At 44.3% G+C, this 22724-nt stretch overlaps 1 protein-coding gene across 1 annotated transcript in view; it reads right to left on the bottom strand.

The window, feature by feature from the left end:
* The window catches only part of LOC144766744 (uncharacterized), a 604477-nt gene that overhangs the window by 481786 nt on the left and 99967 nt on the right, over positions 1 to 22724 (bottom strand). Inside the window, exon 4 of the mRNA XM_078650492.1 lies at positions 6764 to 6889. Coding sequence (XP_078506618.1) covers positions 6764 to 6889 — 126 coding nt within the window. The remainder of the gene's footprint in view (positions 1 to 6763; positions 6890 to 22724) is intronic.

Here is a 22724-nt window from a genome sequence, read left to right as displayed (position 1 = left end):
AATATTTGGCTGAAGCGAGCAAGCACAACTAGAGATTATACTCTTCACTGTAAGAAGTATGGTGATTATTATAGGCTAAACTTTTTTTTAATTGGCAGACACTGAATTTAGAAAAGGAAGATTGTATGTTTATCTGATATTTCTACTATTGAATTTGAACTTAATCCATCTTGCTAACAATATTGCCGCAGACCGACAACAGATAAAACAAATTTCTTACGTTATGTTGTTTCCCAGTTACAGACCAGTACTGATTAGTTCAATATGGAATCTGCACCTGTTAGTATGGTTGAGACTCTTGTAATACCGAATTGAAAATGAAGACCAGCAATATTTTCTGGGCCATTGCAAAAATGAGAAAAATGTACACTATCCATAAGAGGGGGAGATTTTGTATATTGAAAAAAAAAATGAAAACCTCAGGTTAGGAGGGGATCGTGAGGTAAGCATTAGTATCTGCATTGGTAGGGCGTTAAAGTGACTTTAAAGGGTGAATAGAAGAAAAAGTACATAACCACCAAGAAGCCAGTAGGGTATACCACTCTGAATATGGAGAAAAGCTTTTTTGGCTTACAAAGCCAAAAAAGCGGAGATAAAACCAGCGCCCTATTTACAAGAGGGTGCTAACATGCATAATCGTATGTTAGCACCCTATTCCCCAACGCCTCTCTTTGCATCTCCAATGAGATGCAAAGTGGGCGTTACTGGGCGTACCCCAGATGGACTACCTTGCAAATATTGCTGATGTTTACATCGCGATATTTACAAGGCAGTCCACATGATGTTAGCACACATTAGATTTTGGCGAAAACTGCAGTTTTTGCCTTAATCTAATGTCTGCTAAAATTCTGATTTAGCCATTCCTAACATAGGGAGTGGATTATGCTGATACGACCCTGTGGGTCGTATCAGCAAGGTTATTGCCCTTTTGCAGGGAATATCTCTGGAAAGGATTGTAAATAACAAGGACCCCCTGAGCAGTAGCATAGAACAAACTCCTAGGACAGGGATAACATCATTTTAATAAGCATAGTTAAAAATCATATAGTTTACTCCATAGTATATACTATATGATGGTACATAAAAAAATTAAAAAACATACATTTATATAGAAACATTGGGGCATATTACCAACCAATAGAGATAATTTTTGTCTCTAACTTGTTTAGAGACAAATATTATCGCCGCAAATCGTCGATTTTTATCGCAGATAAACCTTGCTATTGGCAAGGTTTATCGCAAATGCGATAAAAAACGGCCGCAATGCATGAATATCGCTGAAAAGTCAGCGATATTCATGCATTATCGAGCAAATGCTCTTAGCCATGTTATCCACCTCCCATTGGATAACATGGCTAAGAACTGCTCAGGGCAGGTGTTAGCTTTTGGAGATATTCGCGCTTAGCGCGAATATCTCCAAAAGTTGGTAATAGGAGATAGCGATGTTAGCGACTGTTTCCAGTCGCTAACATCTTCGCACGCCCACTTTGCATGTCATTAGTGATAAATATCACTGACATGCAAAGCGGGGCCCAAGATGGTCGCTATCTCCTATTAGCTGTCGCTAACTGGTATTAGCGACAGCTTGGTAATAGGGAGATAATTTTATCTCCGCTTTCTTGGCTTCTAAAGCCAAAAAAGCGGAGATAAACCCCCTTGATAATATGCCCCTCTGATTGTAAAAAATGGACAACCAAACAACAAAAAATAATTGGTGTCGTGACTGTATTCAGGATATCCTCCAAATACCCTAGAATGCTGATAAGATATCTGAGATCGCGCCTAGCACGACCAATTTAAAGATATTATAAAAGAAGTACAGCGCTCAAGGTGGGCCTTTGACTTATTTTTGTTTCTCTATTTGCCTTCTATTTGCCTTCTTATGCTGCCCTTTACAACCATGCCCCATTAAAATAGGACACGCCGAGACGACACTGAGGGGCATATTATCAAGGGGGTTTATCTCCGCTTTTTTGGCTTTAAAAGCCAAGAAAGCGGAGATAAAATGATCTCCCTATTACCAAGCTGTCGCTAACACCAGTTAGTGACAGCTAATAGGAGATAGGGACCATCTTGGGCCCCGCTTTGTCAGTGATATTTATCACTAATGACATGCAAAGTGGGCGTGCCAAGATGTTAGCGACTGGAAACAGTCGCTAACATCGCTATCTCCTATTACCAACTTTTGGAGATATTCGCGCTAAGCGCGAATATCTCCAAAAGCTAACACCTGCCCTGAGCAGTTCTTAACCATGTTATCCAATGGGAGGTGGATAACATGGCTAAGAGCATTTGCTCGATAATGCATGAATATCGCTGACTTTTCAGCGATATTCATGCATTGCGGCCGTTTTTTATCGCATTTGCGATAAACCTTGCTAATAGCAAGGTTAATCTGCGATAAAAATCGCCGATCTGCGGCGATAATTTTTGTCTCTAAACAAGTTGGAGACAAAAATTATCGCTAGTTGTTGGTAATATGCCCCAGAATCTTTTTTTCCTCCCCCCTCCAGATTACAACTATATGCTTGAAACCGGTGGGGAAATCGGTGAGGAAACTGGAACTTTGCTTAGTACGTTACAGGCGATTATCATTCAGGTATATTATTTGAATATGCCCCGTGCATGTAATTATTTCCCAACCTTCTCTATAGATAGGGAAATAGAACCTGTTTTTTCATGGCAACAGGTAGACATAATGTAGCGCTGTTTATGTCTCTCAATTGTTTTTATAGATAGTGAAACAGAATTCATCTAGTTTGATAAAAGGTAGACATAAGGCTGCGCTTTGCAGCTGACTATGAGGGAATGGCTGCACACCCTGTCTATTAGTATCAATATCGATTTGGGCCGTTTTAGTAATTTAGTTAAACGGACATCACTCTATTTAGGTTTACTATTCATGGAGTATCCAGTGTTCAAATGATTGTATTGGTTAAATTATAACCCCAGTTTGTTTGGATTTAATAAGTTTAACCCTGATATTATATGTGTTATTGCAGAGCCAGGATTTTATCGTTTTCTGGTTACTTTTTATCCGGGGATCCAAATTGAAATCACCCTTTTTCCTGTGAATTTTTACAAATAGTGAGTTTCGACGATTTACTGCTATTAAAAATATTATCTAAATCACTGAGTTATTTAATGATTATCTGCAAAGACCTGAAACGATATCAATGTGTTATTTATGAGACATCTTGGCTCCATGATGTCTTTGTAGCTTGTTTTTTGCATTAATCTCCATCTATTGTCCGTTACATTTTCCTCTCCTTTGTGTCCTGACTTATGAGTACTCTGTTATTTGTATAGTAATGCTTTATCAAGTAGACTCTGGAAACAAGATGAGATATACATTCAGTAATTTGACAGCAGGAATCTCCTTTCTGCCTTTTTATTGTATAACTATATGATGAAATGTAATATATTGTATTAAAATGTAACTCTGTGTTTAGATTATTTGAATTATTTTGTAAAAGAAATACTTTGTGATTATGTTTCAGATAAATCTGTGTGGCTCCTGAGGAAGGCATTGTCCACGCCGAAACGCGCGTCGAGTTTATTCGCCACTGTTTTTGGACACCAATTATTTTTAGTTGTTTGGTTGTCCATTTTTTACAATCAATGCCTCTATATAAATGTATGGTTTTTAATTTATTTATGTACCATCATATAGTATATACTATGGAGTAAACTATATGATTTTTAACTATGCTTATTAAAATGATGTTTTTTTACATGTAACTTTTCCTGAATCCCTTTTCTGTTGTCATTTTATGACACTTGGGGGCATATTACCAACGTTAAGCGATATTTATCGCTAACGATGCTTAGCAACAAATTTTTTAACGCTAAGCATCGTCAGAAATTATCGCAGATAAACCTTGCTATTATCAAGGTTTATCGCAAATGCGATAAAAAACGGCCGCAATGCATGAATATTGCTGAAAAGTCAGCGATATTCATGCATTACCGAGCTAATGCTCTTAGCCATGTTATCCACCTCCCATTGGATAACATGGCTAAGAACAGCTCAGGGCAGGTGTTAGTTTTTGGAGATATTCGCGCTTAGCGCGAATATCTCCAAAAGTTGGTAATAGGAGATAGCGATGTTAGCGACTGTTTCCAGTCGCTAACATCTTGGCACGCCCACTTTGCATGTCATTAGTGATAAATATCACTGACATGCAAAGTAGGGCCCAAGATGGTCGCTATCTCCTACTAGCTGTTGCTAACTGGTGTTAGCGACAGCTAGGTAATAGGGAGATAATTTTATCTCCACTTTCTTGGCTTTTAAAGCCAAAAAAGCAGAGATAAACCCCCTTGATAATATGCCCCTGGGTTTCCAATGTTTAACTGCCTAGGAAATTTTATTCACACAACATCTCTGGAAAACCATCGATGTTCCCTGCAAAAGGCTGATGACCTCGCTATCTCTGGAATTGTTATCGCCCATGAGTAACGCGTTGTTAATTACGCGCTACCAGGGAGATAAATACCAGAGATAGCCTGCGATAATATAATTATCGCTAAGCACGGCCAGCGATAATTATCACTAGCCGTTGTTAATATATCCCTATGTCTTCCCTCTTGAATCGGATCTATTGACATGTATGCAAACCTTACTGATCGCACCTCGCCCTGTTACGAGGTGTGACAGGGTGGGAATAGAGGCAGCAGGTGCAAGCTGGTTATTGAAGTCTGCACAGTTTATCACCACACATTTTGATGACTATGCAGGCTTCAGAGTCCTGCTTCCGGCGCTGTACAAATAAGTGGCACCATGCTTATGAGGAAGCACCTGAGAAAACCCAGAGTGGGAGAAAAGTAAAGAGCTCTTCAGATATTTATTTTACCAGAGAAGAAAGCTGGCAAACCAGACAGGCCAGGTGAGCTTTTCTTTTGTTGTTTAACCTTGATGAAATGTTTCATGGATGTATGTGTGTTCATTACATCATTTATGGGTCTTCACTACATCTGCCTGCAGAGCCAAAGAAAGGAACTTGATAAAACACGTTACATGTAGTGCACAAATAAGTGCCCTTTTAAGGCGATTTTAAAACGGGGATGCTTGTGATGCATTCTTTTTTGCCCGTTTCCTCTCCTGAAGAGTGATACGGTGACAGACATAAAAATGTCATGAAAAGCATATTAACCTCCACACTTCTTTGACTTCTTCTGATTTGCTTAATAAAATGAATGTATTTATTCTGCACCACATTTACCAGACCAGGCCTGATAAATGGAAAAATAGCACGTCTCTCTGCAAAGCTTAGCTTCTATTTTCACAAAGGCTGCAGCGAGAGCATATGCACGTGAATATTTAGACATTCCCTTCCCAAGCTCGCTTAAGCACATTTTTTCCCCTAAGCCTTGACACGTATAATACTTCTTATTTAAAACATTTCTATCTAAATTTAGGATTTATGGAAATAAAAAGTAGGAGGATAATATCAACTGCTTATCTTTAAAATGGCTTAACTTATGTGCTGTCAAATATTTGAACTCAAGTTCCCAGTGCTTAATTTGTAAAAGTATGAACTCAAGGGTTTAACCTTTCCTTAGGAGCCCACCACTGGCACTGCCAAATGTCAGAGTTGGCAGATATTAAGGCCGCCTTAACCTCATTCCAGTCAATGCCTATCACTTGCTGGCTGTACTCTTGCCTTTGACTCTGAACATACTTCTGCTGCATTTTGACTAAATTTGCACAATGCAAATACCATAAGCATGCATAAATACATGCATACATACATATATCGTTCTCGCTACTGTTATTTTTTAAAACCATTATTACACCCTTCTGACGTGGATGACCTTGTTATTTCAGTCACTGCTAGAAAAAAAAAAGCCCTCATCTGAGATATCTTAGTGCCCGGGACTGTGTTTATGGTGCAATTGTCAGCTCTGGATCCTGTACATAAGCACCCCGGAATTCTTGCTTAGACTCTGCAACTGCATAGCCTTTATACATTGCCTCTGCTGCCCCCTGCTATGCTTTATTGATTAGTAGATGGCCAGTGCTGTAATGCATTTTTCCCGCTTGTGGGTCTATGATCATGGTTAGCGCATATTGTTGCCCTGTGCTGGGCTACATTTGATGCCACTTGCAGCAGAACCCCATTACTGAAAAAATAATTCCCATAAGTTTCTGCCACTTTTGTTCCAGGCCTTTGAATCTTACATAGCAATCAATCACCAACCAATCCTGTTGCACCACACACTGCCTGACACAACGACCTTCACAAAAGAGGCAACCAGGAGCCGCAGACCAAATTGACAAAGACACTGGGTAACATGCTTTGTTGGAGCATACACCTATTATCAATTGAAATTGCCAACTGCTCCTTCACTTTCATTATAAAGATCAGAGGAGATAAGTTATGACACTCTAGACCGATAGAGATCAAAGCACCAGTAGTGAAGCGCCATGCCCCATAATTCATCCACCCAATCTCACGGTCCCCACGCGGAATACTGCAGCCATTGTGATTGCTTGGGAGAACCACCAGAGGATGGGAAGCTTACAACACAACCAGAACACTGTTAATCCTCTTGCACTACAAAATTAAACGGGGAAGTCTTGTCTTTTGTGGTTCCATCATCTCTTTTCATAAGGACTCATACAAGGCAGATAGACGAAATGGTAACTCTGTACATGATCTAGAAGGTCCGTTCCTTTTGTTCATAAATTCAAATGTGATTTTTAAATTATTCTATAAAAGCAGAAATAAAATACATTTACACAGGAAAAAGGCAAACTCACTGTGTGTCTAGGCTGTTGCAGAAGATTCCTCCTACACGCTGTTTAGCGAAAACATCCAACAAGATCTTTTTTCCTGGTGCTGTCATTATAGACGACTCTACATGAACGAGGCCTTTCGGCCGCAGCCTGTAAATAGAGAGACACTCTGTTATAGGGGCTGGTGTTTCAATGTGGTGGGTCAGATACTCGTGTGAACACCGACATTCCATCTAGCACTCACCTGGAGGACAATCCATGCCTTTCATAGCTTTCCCGGAGTAATTCTTTCCAGATGCCTTGTGGCATATTACCAAGGGGGGTGATAGGCAATTATCGCTGATTTAGCGACCGTTTTCGGCCGCTAAGCGGCGATAATTCTATCGCCCTATTAGCAAGCTGTCGCTAACTGATGTTAGCCACAGCTTTTAGGCGATAGCGAGCGGTTTGGGGCCCGCTTTTCATGTCAGCAATGTTTATCGCTAAGGACATGCCAAGTGGGCGTACCCAACCAGTTAGCGACTGAAAGCAGTCGCTAACGTCTCTATCGCCTATTAGCAAGGCAGGCGTAGCGTTGGAAATATTCGCGCTAAGCGCGAATATCTCCAAATACTAACAACTGCCCAGACCAGCTCCTAGCCATGTTATCCAATGGGAGGTGGATAACATGGCTAAGAGCATTTCGTCGCTAATGCGTGAATATCGCTGTATTCTCAGCGATATTCACGCATTTTGCTGCTATCTCTGGATATTTTGCAAAAACAACAAGTGATGGACTGAATGTGGATCAATGTCACACACTCCCCCAGTCAAAAGATCTGGGCCCAAATCCATCGTTTTTTTGCACTCCACACCACCCTGGGTTAGACAATGGCGATATGCAAATCAGCTCTGACCCTGTTGCCCCATGGGAACAGTCCAGTCCGAACTACAAAAGCCATGTCCTTCCCAGAACGGAATCAAGCATCCGAGGACCGGACCGGTTTCGAGGTAACACCTCTCTTCAGCCCGGCTAGCTTGACTCCAAGTGGTGTGGAGTGCCTGGGACCCACGTCTGGGCATCCCCAGCGCACTTAGGGCGGCAATTGCAAAAACAACAAGTGATGGACTGAATGTGGATCAATGTCACACACTCCCCCAGTCAAAAGATCTGGGCCCAAATCCATCGTTTTTTTGCACTCCACACCACCCTGGGTTAGACAATGGCGATATGCAAATCAGCTCTGACCCTGTTGCCCCATGGGAACAGTCCAGTCCGAACTACAAAAGCCATGTCCTTCCCAGAACGGAATCAAGCATCCGAGGACCGGACCGGTTTCGAGGTAACACCTCTCTTCAGCCCGGCTAGCTTGACTCCAAGTGGTGTGGAGTGCCTGGGACCCACGTCTGGGCATCCCCAGCGCACTTAGGGCGGCAATTGCAAAAACAACAAGTGATGGACTGAATGTGGATCAATGTCACACACTCCCCCAGTCAAAAGATCTGGGCCCAAATCCATCGTTTTTTTGCACTCCACACCACCCTGGGTTAGACAATGGCGATATGCAAATCAGCTCTGACCCTGTTGCCCCATGGGAACAGTCCAGTCCGAACTACAAAAGCCATGTCCTTCCCAGAACGGAATCAAGCATCCGAGGACCGGACCGGTTTCGAGGTAACACCTCTCTTCAGCCCGGCTAGCTTGACTCCAAGTGGTGTGGAGTGCCTCGGATGCTTGTTTCCGTTCTGGGAAGGACATGGCTTTTGTAGTTCGGACTGGACTGTTCCCATGGGGCACAGGGTCAGCGCTGATTTGCATATCGCCATTATCTAACCCAGGGTGGTGTGGAGTGGAAAACGATGGATTTGGGCCCAGATCTTTGGACTGGGGTGAATGTGTGACATTGATCCACATTCTGTCCATCATTGTTGTGTTTGCAGGTACCGCTCTAAGTGTACTGGGGATGCTCAGACGTGAGTCCCAGGCACTCCACACCACTGGAATCAAGCTAGCCGGGCTGATGAGAGGTGTTACCTCGAAACCGGGCCGGTCCTCGGATGCTTGTTTCCGTTCTGGGAAGGACATGGCTTTTGTAGTTCGGACTGGACTGTTCCCATGGGGCACAGGGTCAGTGCTGATTTGCATATCGCCATTGTCTAACCCAGGGTGGTGTGGAGTGGAAAAACGATGGAGTTGGGCCCAGATCTTTGGACTGGGGTGAATGTGTGACATTGATCCACATTCTGTCCATCATTGTTGTGTTTGCAGGTACCGCTCTAAGTGTACTGGGGATGCTCAGACGTGAGTCCCAGGCACTCCACACCACTGGAATCAAGCTAGCCGGGCTGATGAGAGGTGTTACCTCGAAACCGGGCCGGTCCTCGGATGCTTGTTTCCGTTCTGGGAAGGACATGGCTTTTGTAGTTCGGACTGGACTGTTCCCATGGGGCACAGGGTCAGCGCTGATTTGCATATCGCCATTGTCTAACCCAGGGTGGTGTGGAGTGGAAAAACGATGGATTTGGGCCCAGATCTTTGGACTGGGGTGAATGTGTGACATTGATCCACATTCTGTCCATCATTGTTGTGATTGCAGGTACATCTCTGGATATTTTAGCACAATGGAGAAAAACGTTGCTAATAGCATGTTTTTTTCCGCTAAGCGCATTTTGTGATAAATATCGCTATTCCTTGGTAATATGCCCCCTCGTTTGTTAAGATAAGAGACGACACACACATATCTGCGATATTTGCATTTAAAAAAAAACATATCTCAAACAATCTTTGCAAACAATTTGTTTTACTTCATAATCATGTAGTGAGATGTGTGTTACAATATAAGCAACAAAATATGGTGGTATTTGCAACAAATGCACGAATAAACAGACTATTACTACAGTGAAAGGTCAAAATCTAATGTATTACCACCATAGCTTCAAATTCACATGAGAAATCGTTCCTTACTGTCTCACAAATTGCACTATTCATTACTTATAAGGTGGAAACAACCCTCTCCTTGTGGACACCAGGGCTCTCTATGTGATTTTAGCTTACTATACAAATGTATTCCTCCACATCCTGGTTTTCCTTAAATCCTTACATTTTTAAAAAACAAATACATATGAAAAACACAATGGTGTTAAGCATATATGCAATGTGCAATTTATAACAAGCTATTTATTACCATTGTTGAACGTGAAGAGGGGCATCATGACCCGTTCAAGGTTCCGTCTCGTCTGAGGGCCGACACCACACTCAACAATGCTACTAAATAGCATATTACACAGCCAGGCATTATAGTTAATTTTAGTTAGGTGAAAATGTCAGTTTAAATTTTACATTGAAAAAAAAAACCTGAAATCACCAGTTATAGTTAAGTGGAGTAACTATAACTTGCACCCACACTATTGTCATCAATTATGTAATTCCAGATGTCACATTGATGTTATCAATGATGTCATAGATCATGTCATGCATGGTGTTATATGGAAGGTGATAAGTCGCACATGGGGAAGGCTTGAGACCTACAGGGTCTGGTTGGTTGGGAGGGTCTTGTTTTCCGTTGGCTGTCTCAGTCTCATGGAATTTTTATTTTGTAATGCAGATTTATATAGCGCAAACTCGACCCGAAGGTATTTGAGCGCTTTACATGAGCACCAATTACGTTACGCAAGGGCACATTCAGGCACGGGGAGATTAAGTGATTTGCCCAGAATCACAGGATGTGGACGTGACCCCAAGGCTCGAACATTGGTTTCCAGCACCAAAGTCGGCAATCTAGCTGTCACACTACATCCCTTCCTAATCTTAGCAGTTCCGCCGGCTGAGTAATCTGATGGGCAGACTGAAACCCCAAATTTAAGGAGGTAGAGTAGGGGGTCCTCTGATGCCTTTACAGTTATGGTGGGGTCCTAGAGTGACCTGGCTAAGGGGGCAAAAAGTAAGCAAGACCACAGAAGACGCCTAAGACCCATTAAATGGCCAAGCCCCTATTATGCACAATCTTTACTTTATTTAGAAGTTTTTATGGAAGCACACTCCATTCAGACACCAACGGCCTATTAGGCAGCCAACTACCTGCTATTCAACCCTTTGTCTCCAGTCACCAAATTTCAATTAGGTGGCCAAGCCTCTACTACGCACATCCTGCACTTCGTAGGGTAGTCTTCATGGAGAGCCCTCTCCTTCCAGACACCCAAGTCCCATTAGGTGGCCAAGCATTTACCATGCACAGCCTTTGCCTACAGACACCAAAACCCCTACAATGGTCAGTCTCACCCTTGAAAAAAATCTTCACAGAGAACTCACTGCCTCCAGACACTTTTCACCCATTAGGTGGCTAAGCTGCTACCATGCACTGCTTCATCTTGTACAGAGTTTTTCACGGAAATGAAATGAAATGAAAAGAACATTTGTATAGCGCGATCGCTACCCTGAAGCGTTCTAGCGCTGCTGACAAACGCGTATGGAAGAGCGGAGGGGATCTAGTCTGAATTGTTAAACAGCTGGGTTTTTAGCTTTTTTCTGAAGGACAGAAGATTGTGCTCCGAACGCAGGTGGAGAGGGAGAGCGTTCCAGAGTTTGGCCACGTTGTAGGAGAAGGAGCGGCCCCCACATCTGGCTTTCTTGATTCTGGGTACTGTGACAAGGTGGGAGTAAGTCGATCTAAGCTGTCTGTTGGGTTGGTAGGGGGTGATCAGAAAGTGGTTGATGGTGGCGCCCGATTTCCAGAAGGCTCGATTGGCGATGCACAGGCCCTTGAATGCAATTCTCTCCCTTACAGGGAGCCAGTGGAGTTTCTTAAATTCGGTTTTAACTGGGATGTGATGAGGGATCTGGAGGAGGGTGCGTGCCACACAGTTCTGGATGACCTGGAGCTTGTTTAAGGTGGCCTGTGGGGCACCTAGGTAAAGGGCATTCCCAAAGTCCAAACGAGACAAGATGAGACCCTGGATCATGATTTTTCGGATAAGGCTAAGTAGGCCAAAGCAGGTGGCTGAGAGTTTATCTGCTAGGTGGTTGAAACTGAGAGACTTATCAAGCCAGATGCCCAAGCTCTTGATTGTGTCCTTGGCATGGGGGGAGTCCAAGACAGGTAGGCCAGAGGGGATTTAATAGTAGGATTGGGGGAGTGACGTAGTAGCATCAGCTAGGTCTTGTCTCCATTTAGTTTGAGATATGAAGGTGTCATCCATGAGGTCACTGCTTCTAAGCAGCCCCTGAGTTTGTTGGGCCCGGTGTGAGAGTGATTCAGAGCCACCACTAGCTGAGTATCATCCGCATATGTGACTATTTTTATCCTGAAGGGGTGGACGATCTCAGCAAGGGTGCTAATGTAGATATTAAAAAGCGTAGGGCTCAAGGAAGAGCCCTGCGGTACACCACAACCAAGAGGTTTGCTGGGGGAGGTGATGTCTCCCTCAAAGATTTGAAAGGAGCGCTCATTCAGGAAGGATTTGAGCCATGTGAGTGCTTTCGATGAGACTCCTAGGTTGGTAAGTCGTTGCAGTAATATGCTATGATCTACAGTATCAAAGGTGGCACTTAGGTCTAGCAGGATGATGGCTGTGGTGCCTCCTTGATCCATGATCTTCCTTGCCTCTTCTGTCACATTAATGAGAGTGGTCTCAGTTCCATGGTTGAAATCCTGTTTGGGAGGGGTCAAGCAGTTGGTGGGTCTCTAGGAAATCCATCGGAGTCTTATTGATGTGTTTCTCTATGATCTTGCTAAGGCAGGGTAGTAGAGAGATTGGTCAGTAGTTCCCTTGGATGTTAGGATCTAGGTTGGGTTTTTTGAGGAGGGCTCTGACCATGGCCCATGTCCATGGGAGCAGGACAATTCCGGTGGCTAAAGAGGCATTGAGCAGTTCCAAAATGGTGGGTAAGATGTGCGTGGTAACTGTCAGCAGAGAGGTGGTGCTGGGTCATTTGGGGAGACGGATTTTACTTGGATCATGATGGATTGTAGCGTGGAGGAGTTAAGAGAAAGAAAGTTGACGAGTGTCGCTGGGGTGTGGGACGATAGCTCAGAAGGTTTTTGACTGACGTGGGGGGAAAGGTTGTGTAGATAATTTGTATTTTGTTGTAAAAACATTCTGCCCGGTTATTGTAGCGGGGTTGGGCGTTAAGGGGATTTTGTGGTTTTTCTGGAAGTTTGAGAAGGGTTTTCACAATTTTATAAATTTCCTTGGGCTTAGATGCATCTGCATTGATCTTACTTTCGAAAAAGGCTGCTCGCGCAGTTCTGATTTCATTTTTGTAGGTTTTTATCGCAGCTCTATACTCAGTTTTTCTGGGGAGCTAGTAGTCTAAAAGCCAGTTTCTTTACAGTTTTTTACATTGACGTTTCTTTTCTCGTAAATCCTAGGAGTACCAGGGGGCAGTCTTAGTGTTGCGCTTAGGTTCAATGGGTTTAGTGGGAAGAACAGAATCTAAACAGTTTGAAATCCATCTGTTGAAGTTTTCATTGGCTAAGGTGGGTTCAGAATTGCAGGGTGGTTTTGAGGTATCTCGGGTCGCTGCCCATTCCGTTTGGGGAAGTTTGGACCAATTGCGTTCCATCCGGGTACCTATTTTGGGGGCACGGTGGGAATATGGGGAACCCCAGGAGACGGGAATCAAAAAGTGGTCCGTCCATGGCAGGGGGGATGGGTTTCCCACTAGGAGGTCTAGACAATTGGTGAAAATGGGATCTAGAAGATGGCCTTTAGAATGAGTAGGTTTCAGCAATAGTTGTTGTAGTTGTAGTGCGGCGAGACTGGAAGTTATTTCTAGGGCATTATGGTCCGAGGTGTCATCAAAGTGGATATTAAAATCTCCTAGGAGGGTGAAATTAGAGGAACTACATACTAGGTTGGCTATGGAGAAGGGCCGAGAGTTAAGGAATTGTCCTAGAGTCCCGGGTGGGCGATATAAAAGCATCTCCGAGAAGGTCCTAGTTGGGGAGAAGTCAAGGGAGAAGGATAGACTTTCGCCATTGGGTATTGGATAAGGGGAGCTGCGGCAACTATAGCATTCTCTGTAGATAATGGCTAAACCACCCCCCCTTCCCGTTGAGCGGTCTTCGCGTAGAATTTGGTATCCTCTGGGTAGGGCCTGATGATGTCAGGTTCTGATTCGGAGTGGAGCCAGGTTTTGGTTACAAACAGGGCATCTGGGTTATGTTCCTCTAAGAGCAGAGAGAGCTCGGTAGTGTGTTTCGAGATAGATCTGCAGTTTAGGAGGTACATACTTGGCTGTGAATGTGTCATTAAGGGGTCAGGGAGAGGCGGAAATCCGCAGTGAGGGCAGGTTAAGTCTTGAGCTAATGGGTTACATGTGGTAAGGTATAGGGGTGGGCCCTTTCCTCTTAGTTTGCGCAAAGAGTTAGGGCTGTATCTCCTGACCTGAGTGGAAAAGTGAGCAGGGGTCATGACCACGGTCGGCCACGGACGGGCACAGACGGGCTTGCCTTTGGCGCGCCGGCAGCGCTCACTGCGCGCATCCGCTGCGCGTCTTGATAGGCATCGATTTTTTAACTGTGTGGACTGACACCTGCAGGCAGATGATTGGTCCTCTGGCTTGGAAGTCGTAAATCACTTCCTGAAGCCCAGTTCTCGTACTGCGTCCCTCCACACAAACCAAACAATTGGCAGTGGACCGGGGAGCAAGATTCGATAAGTACATTGAATTTAAAATTAGACTTTTATTTTTTTGTTTTTAAAAAACAGAGAGCACACACCCACCAGACACCCAAGCCACAGGTGACTAAGATTCTACTATGCATTCCTTCACCTCCAGACACTTAAACATGATTAGGTGACCAAGCCCCTACTGTGCTCATCGTTCCCCATGCACAGAAATCTTCAAGGAGAGCATACTTCCGCCTGACACACAAGCACCATTTCTCCTTGGACAGTAATCTTAATGGAACGCATACAGGGTCTGTTTGCTTGAGAGGGTCTTTTTTTCTGTTGGCTGTCTCAGTCTCATGGGATTTTTTTTTTAATGCAGATTTATATAGCGCAAACTCAACCCGAAGGTATTGGAGCGCCTTACATTACCACCGGTTACGTTACACAAGGGCACATTCAGGCATAGGGAGATTAAGTGATTTGCCCAGAATCACAGGATGTAGATGCGACCCCAAGGCTCGAACATTGGTTTCCAGCACCAAAGGCGGCAATCCAGCCCAGCACCATAGTCGGCAACCTAGCTGTCAGACCATTTCCCCTCCCAATCTTAGCAGTTCCGCAGGCTGAATAATCTGATGGGCAGACTGAAACCCCAAATTTAAGGTAGTAGAATAGGGGTCCTCAGATCCCTTTACAGTTACGGTGGGGTCCTAGAGTGACCTGGTTAGGGGGGCAAAAATAAGCAAGAACACAACAGACACCTAAGACCCATTAAATGGCCTAGCCCCTACTATGCACAATCTTTGCTTTATTTAGGAGTTTTTATGGAAAGCACACTCCCTTCAGACACCAACAGCCTATTAGGCAGCCAACTACCTGCTATTCAACCCTTTGTCTCCAGTCACCAAAGTTCAATTAGGTGGCCACGCCTCTACTACACACAGCCTGCACCTTGTACGGTAGTCTTCATGGAGAGCCCACTCCTTCCAGACACCCAAGTCCCATTAGGTGGCCAAGCATTTACTATGCACAGCCTTTGCCTACTGACACAAAAACCCCTACAATGGTCAGTCTCAACTTTGAAAAAAAAACTTCACAGAGAACTCACTGATACCAGACACTTTTCACCCATTAGGTGGCTAAGCTGCTGCCATGCACCGCTTCCTCTTGTACAGAGTTTTTCACAGAGAACATACACCCACCAGACACCCACGCCCCAGGTGACTAAGAATCTACTACGCAATCCTTCACCTCCAGACACTAAAACCTGATTAGGTGGCCAAGCCACTACTGTGCTCATCGTTATCTATGTACAGAAATCTTCAAGGAGAGCACACTTCCGACTGACACAAAAGTACCATTTCTCCTTGGACAGTAATCTTATTGGAGCGCCCAATCCTTTAAGCCACCCACACCTCATTAGGAGGCCAAGCCCCTACTATGGACAGGCCTTGCCTTGTACTGAAGTCTTAACAGAGAGCTCACTCCGTCCTGAAACTAACTATGGGCGAAATTTGCGAATTTTTGCGTGTTCGCGGGGATTTTTGCGTGTTCGCGGTGCTTTTTTGTGTTCGCTGGATTTTTTCAGCACGGCTACCGTGAGGTTACCCATGCGGTCGTACATGGGCTAGTTGCATGCTCGCGTTGTGCAATTGCGTGTTTGCGTCCGTTTTTGCGTGCTCGCAAACAAAAAGTCTCGCGACCAATCAAAAAAATTTGCAAGCTTGCGAATTGTGAATATTTTGACAAATTTGCGCGATTCGCAGAATGTAAATTTGTCAAAAATTCTCAAATTCCGCGAGCAGAACGGATTTTACGCCCATGCTTACCTGAAACCCAAGATTCATTAGGATCCCAAATCCCGCCAGACACTCAAGCCACATTAGGTGGTCAAGACCCTACTATCCACATCCTTCACTTTGAACAGAAGTCTTTTTGGGGAGCCCACTCTCTTTAGACACCCAAGTCCCAGTAGATGGCCAAACCCTTACTGTGCACACATTTTGCCGCCATCGTGCCAAGCACCATTGGGTGACTTTGCCCATACCATGCACAGCCTTCACCTTGTACAGAAGTTTTCACACACAGCCCACTCCGTAAAGACATCCAAGGCTCATTAGAAAACCATCCCATACTACTATGCACCCCCTTTGTATCTGGCCACCCAAACACCTTCTGAGCTCAGCCTTCACCTTGTACAGATGTGTTCATGGAGAGCAAACTTAGTCCAGACATCCAAGACTGATTAAGTTGCCAATCCCCCAGTATGCACACCCTGTACATCCAAACACCCAAGCTCCACAAGGTGGCCTAGCCCCTACTTCTCACAGCCTTTGCCTTGTACAGAAGTTTTCTCAGACAGACTCTTCCCTTTAGACACCCAAGGTCCATTAGGTTGGCAGCCCCTACTACGTACACCCTTCACCCCCGGATACCCAAGCCCTATAAGTCGGCCAAGCCTCTACTACGCACAGCCTTCACCTTGTACAGACATCTTTACAGGTAGCCCAGACTCTTCATGCACCCAGTCCCATTGGGTGGCCAAGCCATAATATAAGTATCAACAACAAAAGAGTGACGTAAAGTGCAAAAACAAGAAGTAAATAGGAAAAATAAATTTTCCCAGGCTGAAACCAAAATCACATAAGGTGTGAAAGAAAACAAAAAAGAAAATATATATTTTTCTTTAAAAGGAAGAACCCTCACTCACCACCTGGTGGTGACATGCTTCATCATCGGGTTCCCACTGGGGAGACCGAATGTCCCTCCAGTGTGCTACAACGCCTGTGTTACAGCGGAGCTGTTTTTTTTGTATTTTGTGTAAAAAGTGATAATTAGTGATAGTGTAAGTGATTTAAAAGAACCAGTTTGTACCCTCTACCAATTTAATGAGGGGCCAAACAGCTGCAGTTAAAAACAAAAATAACGGACAAAATAGAGTTTATAATTATGAAACTCATTGTCCTGTGAAAAGGTCGACATGTTTCTGCTATCAGGAGTATTATTTACTCAGCATTCTTCAGGACCAAAAAAGTAATAATCCTCCGGTCGTATGCGCGCTAAGGCACACCCTCCCATGAGGATATATATGTTAAAAATTGTTATAACTCACAGACCTTCCGTGGGGGCTCACCCGGACCTTGCCAGGGCCCACGATCTGTAAAAATAAAAGAAGGAGAATGCAAACACAAAATAATCAGCGGTATTCCACACACTCACAACAAACAGCCAAGTGCGCCCATCGCTATTATGAATTCATGTTGCATTCAGCTTAACAATATCACCCTTATGTGACAGCATGTACCGCCACCAAATGTTCAGTGTAAGTCATTGCGATACCCTTCGGAAGATCGGGGTGTCGATAGTATCAATTTTCTTCCAAAATCAACGCGTTTCTAAGCATATATTCATGGTTAATTTAAAACACATTACGGGAAAAATCCTCCTTAGTTAGGGGTCATCAGAATTGTTAATAGTTACCAAGTTTTCTGTGAGTATACAAGAAACGTGCATGCCCCTGTAAGTTATGGTCAAACCCGGCGAATTGTCAGGGAAGGCTCAAAGTGATTTAAAAATTACAATACAAATGGAAGATCGAAAGACCTAAACGAACTCACAGTAGCCCGTGGATTATAATGCTACATGGGACGATGCGGCAGGGGTATTCTTCACGTCGCGCACCATTTCACTACTTCCCTACCTTGCAAAAGTGCTTGAAACTCATATCACCACTACACTAAGCACTCACATCGAGGCAAATCACTGCCTCTCTCCCTGCCAAGCTGGTTTCCGTCCCCTGCATTCTACAGAAAAAGTGGTCATTTCAGTCATGGACAAGCTGCGTGAAGGTATCGACATCAACCTTCCGCAAGCCCTGATTCTTTTAGATCTATCCGCCGCCTTCGACACGGTGGACCACACCATCCTCCTTAACCGTGTCCGGGCGGCGGGCATAGAAGGCTTAGCCTTCTCCTGGCTGGAGTCTTTCCCTGCTGGGAGGACTCAGGCAGTCCGGTTGGCTGACTTTACGGCGGCCTCTCGAAAAGTAGAATGCGGGGTCCCCCAGGGCTCATCACTTTCCCCTCTTTTGTTCAACCTCTATATTTCTCCCCTCATTTTTATGTTGCAGCAACTGGAGGTCACCGTGTTTAATTACGCGGATGATCTCCAGTTAATCTTCAATCTGTCTCATTCACCTTCATCTGCCCTGAATGTTCAAACTATTATGACCCTCATTCAAGATTGGATGAACTGCAGCCACCTCAAACTCAATCCGGATAAGACCGAATTGGTCTTGACCGGAGGTGGCTGCAGTCCGTGGTCTCCTTCCTTTTGGCCCCCCTCCCTCGGAACCCCCCCACTCCCCGTGGCCAAAGTAAAAACCCTGGGAATCTTTCTTAACCCCCAACTTACTGTTCACCCACAAGTCAGTTCGGTGGTTTCTTCATGCTTTTTCTCCCTTAGGGTAATCAGGAAGGTCTCTCGCTTTTTCACCCCCTCAGCCCTTAAAATCATTATGTTAGCCATGGTACTATCCCGTATAGACTATGGAAACATAGTCTATAACGGAGCCCCTGCATACCTGACTCACCGTCTACAACTGGTGCAGAATCAGGCGGCTCGCCTGATCCATGGCCTACCCAGATATCATCGGGTCACTCCACTACTCAAAACACTGCACTGGCTTCCTGTTAGAGAGCGTGCCCTGTTCAAACTCGGCTGCCTTGTGTACCAGGCCAGATCGGGCACTGCTCCCGAGTTTATTTGCTCCCTCATCAAGTCATACTGTCCAGGCAAAGAACTTCGCTCAGCCCACTTGGCCCTTCTCACCATCCCCCGCTTTAAAAAGCAGAGGGCTGGCGGAGCGAGATTCGCTGTCCTGGCTCCAACTTTTTGGAATTCTCTCCCTGTTACTTTACGCACCTCACCCTCCTACCCTTTATTCCGAAAAGATCTTAAAACTTTTTTGTTCACGCAAGCTTACCTGACCTAACTCTTCAGTTGCTGTCTGTCCACTGATCACCACTAGCGCCATGAAACCGCTGGGTATGCGAGCGCTGTATAAATGTTTTAAATTCAAATTCAAATCTATGTAGCAAAAGCAAAGATCGTAAGCAATCAAGAGTCTGCCGCCAAAGCAATAGTTAGGATCAAAGCCCCTGCGGACCCCATCCGACTTACTTATGAGGCGACGACTCCCTGCCTGGAACCTATTCGGTATCACTTCCGCGGCCCGCAAACGCTTAACGCCAGCGGGAGGCGGAGTAAATCCTTTTCAATGCGGTCACCTGTACAGTCACGTGTACCGATGTCAGAACCTTAGCGTCCTAGTCTTGACAACCATTAAAGGGGACGTAGACTCCATTCACATAGTGCCGTTTTCAAAGAGTTAACAAAGTAAACTAATAAATTCAAGAGTGACTCATTACTCAAGATGATAACTTTGATTTGTAAAAAAGGTAATTGAAAATCGGCAACTCTGTCGCGTCCTATAAGAACGATGTCATAAGACCTATCTGCACACCAAAATTAATAAAATGGGTACAACTTTATAGTCCCACCTAATTAAATGAATACACGCAAGACAAATTCTCAAACCCGAACCAACTCAGATAGAGCATCAGCTAATAAAGCGGGGTTGATCAAAGTTAAAAAAAGAGGTGCAGGCGATATAAGCATCTTAAATTAAACAGCTGTATATTTGGCTCGAGTCTGGTTAATCATATTATCTTTGTACATGACTACCATGATAACTAAAGTAGATGTATTTAGTACTTTCATTTTCCCGTGGTATTTGCGTATCCGCATAGAAAAATCGGAGATTTCTTTGAAGCAAAAACCAAATCGCATGATCATCCAGTTTCCTCACCAGGACCATAAGTTGGGTCATGTTGGGGGAAGAGTGGAAAAAATGAATGTCAATTCTAGAAGTATCTCAACGTCTCATTACTGATCCCCACAGAATATCGTCATTCATGCCTGTAATATGGCTGGATAAGCGATAGATCCCCCTTTGCTCTTTTTCGAATAGAGCATTCTCAGTACCATTCTCAAGCTGTTCAATGATGGTCCACCGGATGTCATTTGGGGTATGTTTTTTCTCCAAAAAATGGGACGTCAGTTTAGTGGTGTTGCGTTGACAGCGAATATTATTGCGATGTGTCATCCCCACGTACTTTAAGCCACAAGGGCAGACAATCAAATACACGACGTTTCAAGAGTTGCAGTTAGTGTGATGTCGTTGTTGCCACTCTTTTCCAGGTTCAAGATTCAGCACCCTGGTGCTAGTAGTCAGAGGGCACACACTGCAATTCCCGCAAGGGAAATGGCCTGTTACTGGGGGAAGACTCCAAGCATTCAGGACAAATACTTCTCTCTCATTCTGTTGGTTCTTAGGGCGGGTATGAACTAACAAATCCTTCAAACTCCTCGCCCGCCTATAGGAGAAGAGAGGTTTTCCCCAGTCATGCTTGTTGCTTGTTAGGATGTTCCAATGCTTGCTAATGCAGCGGCTTACAGCGTTTGACATTGGGTTGTATGTGGTCACACAGGTTAAAGGGGCCTCTGCCTCATTATCTTTTTGATAGGCCTCAAGGAGAGCATCCTTATGCTGGTTTTTGGCCCTCTTATGACTCTTGTTAAGGATCTTATTAGGGTAACCTATTTGTTGTAATTTATTGGTCAACCCAGACGCCTGTTCTGTAAAGTCGCTCAGCTCACTACAATTTCTTATTATGCGGAGGTATGGACCATAATATATACATAGCCTTCACCTCCATAAACTCGAGCACCTTTAGGTGGCCTAGCCTCTACAAAGCATAGCCTTTACCTTGTATAGGAGCTTTCACGGAGAGCCCACTCCCCCAGACATCCATGGCCAAATACGTAGCTAACTGTTTACTACACACACCGTTTGACTACAGACACCCAGTCCCTATTAGGTGACACGCAACTACTATGCATAGCATTTGCCTTGTACACAAGTCTTCACTGGGAACCTAATCCTTCCAGATTCCCAAGCCTCTTAAGGTGGCCAAGCCCCTACCAGGGACAACCTTTGCCTCTAGGCACCCAAGTCCTATTAGGTGTCGAAGCCCCTACTACATAATGCCTTTGCCTTGTACAAAGGTCTTCAAGGGGAGCTCACTCTCTCCAGGCACCCAAGCCTCACTAATTGGCCAATCGCCCACTATGCACACTGTTTGCCTGCATACAGCCAAGTCCCATTAGGTGGCCAGCCCATAATATGCCCAGTCATTGACTTGTACTGAAGTCTTTAAAGAAAGCAAAATCACTCCTGACTTCCAAGGCTCATTAGGTAGCAAACTCTCTATTATACACACCCTTTTCTTTCATACAAACTAAGCACTTGCCTTGTACAGAAGTCTTCATGGAGAGCACGCTACTTCTAGAGACTCAAGTCCCATTAAATGGCCAAGCTCCTACTATGCACACCCTTCTCTTCTTTAGACCCTAGCCTCATTAGGTGGCCTCACCCCTCTTTTGGGCAGACTTTGCCTTATTTAGAAGTCCCGATAGAGAGTCCAGTCACTCAGGACACCTAGGCACCATTAGGTGGCCAAACCCCTACTACGGCAAAGTCTTGATCTATTGGAGAGGTACCATTTACAGAAGTTCCCTCAGGTGTGAAACACTCACTATACTTTGCTCTGATTGTTTCTCAGATGTCCATGAAGGGAAGGTTGGAATGCGAAAGATATTTTTTCACACTGATCCCATGACGCTCCTTTGGTACCAGTTCAATTCCTGTAAAATTAGTTATTTACCTTTTTCGGTCTTGCAGGAGTACTTGAGTACTAATAATATAATACAAAAAAATGTTGGGAAATCATTTTTATAACTGAGTCAAAGAGTGCCTCTGAGAGAGCCTTTGTGTTAATGGGGTGCTCTGCACACTTACAGGTAGAACTGGCTACATTCCTTGATATTGTGAAGGGAGATTCTGTTCTCTTCTGCTGTGAAATGGACTCCATCCCTATAGTGCTCACCAAGCATTTCAAATCGGATGTTGTTGTGGTATATAGCGTCCACCCCATGGTCACTGAGAAATACCACAATATATTTGGGGAAATGTCAGTGATTTTTCCATCTTGGGACAAAATTTGTTTGACCACTGCCACTCTTACCTTTGACATATTTTAGAAAAGATAAAGAGAGTGAAGAGAGTCATTGCCTCTGCCAAGGTTTCCCTCATTTCAATTTCTAAAGCTGCCACTGTGACTGGGCTCAAAACGTTGCACCACCGTACACAATAAATGCTTTCCACCGTAGGTAAGATTTGATGCCAGTTCATACCTCTGTAGCCAATCGAAGTTAGTTCACTTCGGCTGATCTGATATTCCTATCAATGCAGTCATATTTGGCGTGCTCT

The sequence above is a fragment of the Lissotriton helveticus genome, chromosome 7 (genome assembly GCF_964261635.1).
Source record: "Lissotriton helveticus chromosome 7, aLisHel1.1, whole genome shotgun sequence".
Lineage (NCBI taxonomy): Eukaryota > Metazoa > Chordata > Amphibia > Caudata > Salamandridae > Lissotriton > Lissotriton helveticus.
The sequence above is the reverse complement of the archived record's forward strand: the minus strand, read 5'-3'. Positions and strand labels throughout refer to the sequence as shown.